At 47.2% G+C, this 1,696-nt stretch overlaps 1 protein-coding gene across 1 annotated transcript in view; it reads right to left on the bottom strand.

Moving 5' to 3' along the window:
* Positions 1–773: 773 nt before the first annotated feature.
* LOC122357544 (CREB-regulated transcription coactivator 3-like) overlaps positions 774–1,696 on the bottom strand; it is a 12,237-nt gene continuing 11,314 nt past the window's right edge. The window contains 1 exon segment of the mRNA XM_043256944.1: positions 774–1,514. Coding sequence (XP_043112879.1) covers positions 1,309–1,514 — 206 coding nt within the window. The 3' untranslated portion in view covers positions 774–1,308.

Here is a 1,696-nt window from a genome sequence, read left to right as displayed (position 1 = left end):
GTGTGTGTGGCAAAGCTCTCTTTTATCTTTTTTCTTTTTATACAAAAAATATGCAAAATAACGCTCTGTACACATCATATACACTCCTCTTTCGATAGTACGTGACTGCGCAGGAGGAGAGGCGTGATTCATTGAATTCTGTCACTTGAGTAAGGGAGACTGGCCACATTCTGAAGGACGGACTGAGCGTGTACGAGCGGCTTTGGCTCACCCACGTGCCAGCAAAGTGATCGCTGATTGGTCAGAAAACCACAGCGTTATCATGCGGTTAGCTTAGGGCATGCTTCAAGCTTCAGGCAGTGACACCAGAGACTGCTGGTTAATTTAGTCTGCTACGAACCAGACGGTTCAGGATACCGAACATGTTCTGTTTCTGTACTGAAAAAAAAGAGTTCTGGTGGCGTGGCGAGGGGGGAAAGCTCAACCCATCCTGCTGGTGTCTCGTATCACAGCATTTGGTGCATCAATATGGGCTGGTATTAGGCCGGCTGTCGACTCCTTCTGTTCCGTAACACATCATATTATCATCGTCTTCTCACCGTCTCCGCATTCAGGACCGCCCCTATCCTTTGGGCTGCCATCGAAATGTCACCGAAAGCCGCTGTGACCTTCTAATAACATCCAAAAGCAAGGTGTAAAACAAGCACATTCTTTTGGTTGCATGGCTTCGAAATAGACCAGCAATGCAACAGCCTGATCCAGTCATCGGTTTGGCATTGCTATGGCTTCTGTGTTCTGATTGTCACTCGGCACAAGGAGTAGATGTNATCCTTTGGGCTGCCATCGAAATGTCACCGAAAGCCGCTGTGACCTTCTAATAACATCCAAAAAGCAAGGTGTAAAACAAGCACATTCTTTTGGTTGCATGGCTTCGAAATAGACCAGCAATGCAACAGCCTGATCCAGTCATCGGTTTGGCATTGCTATGGCTTCTGTGTTCTGATTGTCACTCGGCACAAGGAGTAGATGCACGACAGGTTCATGTTTGTTTGTTTCATTGTCTTTACAAATCAAAGCGCGCGTGAAGCGCCCTGATTGGCTTCGCACATCTGTTAAGCGACGAACGGAGGTGTCTTGGGAGGCAGATGGAGCATGCTGAGCAATGGCGGCCGGCGAGAGACGGCGTCTGGGTGACTCATGCAAGCGTGCTGATTCACTTTACATCAACGTGTAGTGTTTATGCGCGAGCTTTGCGTTTGGGAAAATGTAAAGATCTTTTTTATGCTTATAGAAGTCTGAGTGCTATAGGTTCTGTGCTTTAGTCGTCATGTTCACGGACTTGTATGTATACATGCATGATGTGGCTCTTTAAAGTCTGTCGCTGCGAAAGCTGTCCTCTACCGAGGGGTCAGGGAGGACCATATCGGGGTCACTGAGCATGCTCAGTCCATCCAGACTGAGAGGCTCAATACGTAGTTCATCCTCCAGGGGAAAAACTCCTTCCGAGTCCAAACACTCTGGGACTGCAGACAACACACTGCTGATGTCCTTAGACAGGCTCGGGTTGGAGTCGTCTGAGAGACAGAACAAAAAACGCTACATAAGCAATGGAACGGAAAACAGTACGGAGGTCTTAACATACTGTTGGACTCCTCTTGTGTTGGGAAACTCAAAACAAATGAATTGGGATGCCAAAATGTTCATGGTTAAAATTATCATGCGACACAAGAGTAAAAAAAAGGCAGTAAAAGGCAGC

The sequence above is a fragment of the Puntigrus tetrazona genome, chromosome 14, assembly GCF_018831695.1.
Source record: "Puntigrus tetrazona isolate hp1 chromosome 14, ASM1883169v1, whole genome shotgun sequence".
NCBI lineage: Eukaryota > Metazoa > Chordata > Actinopteri > Cypriniformes > Cyprinidae > Puntigrus > Puntigrus tetrazona.
This window is presented reverse-complemented; position numbering and strand designations above follow the sequence as displayed.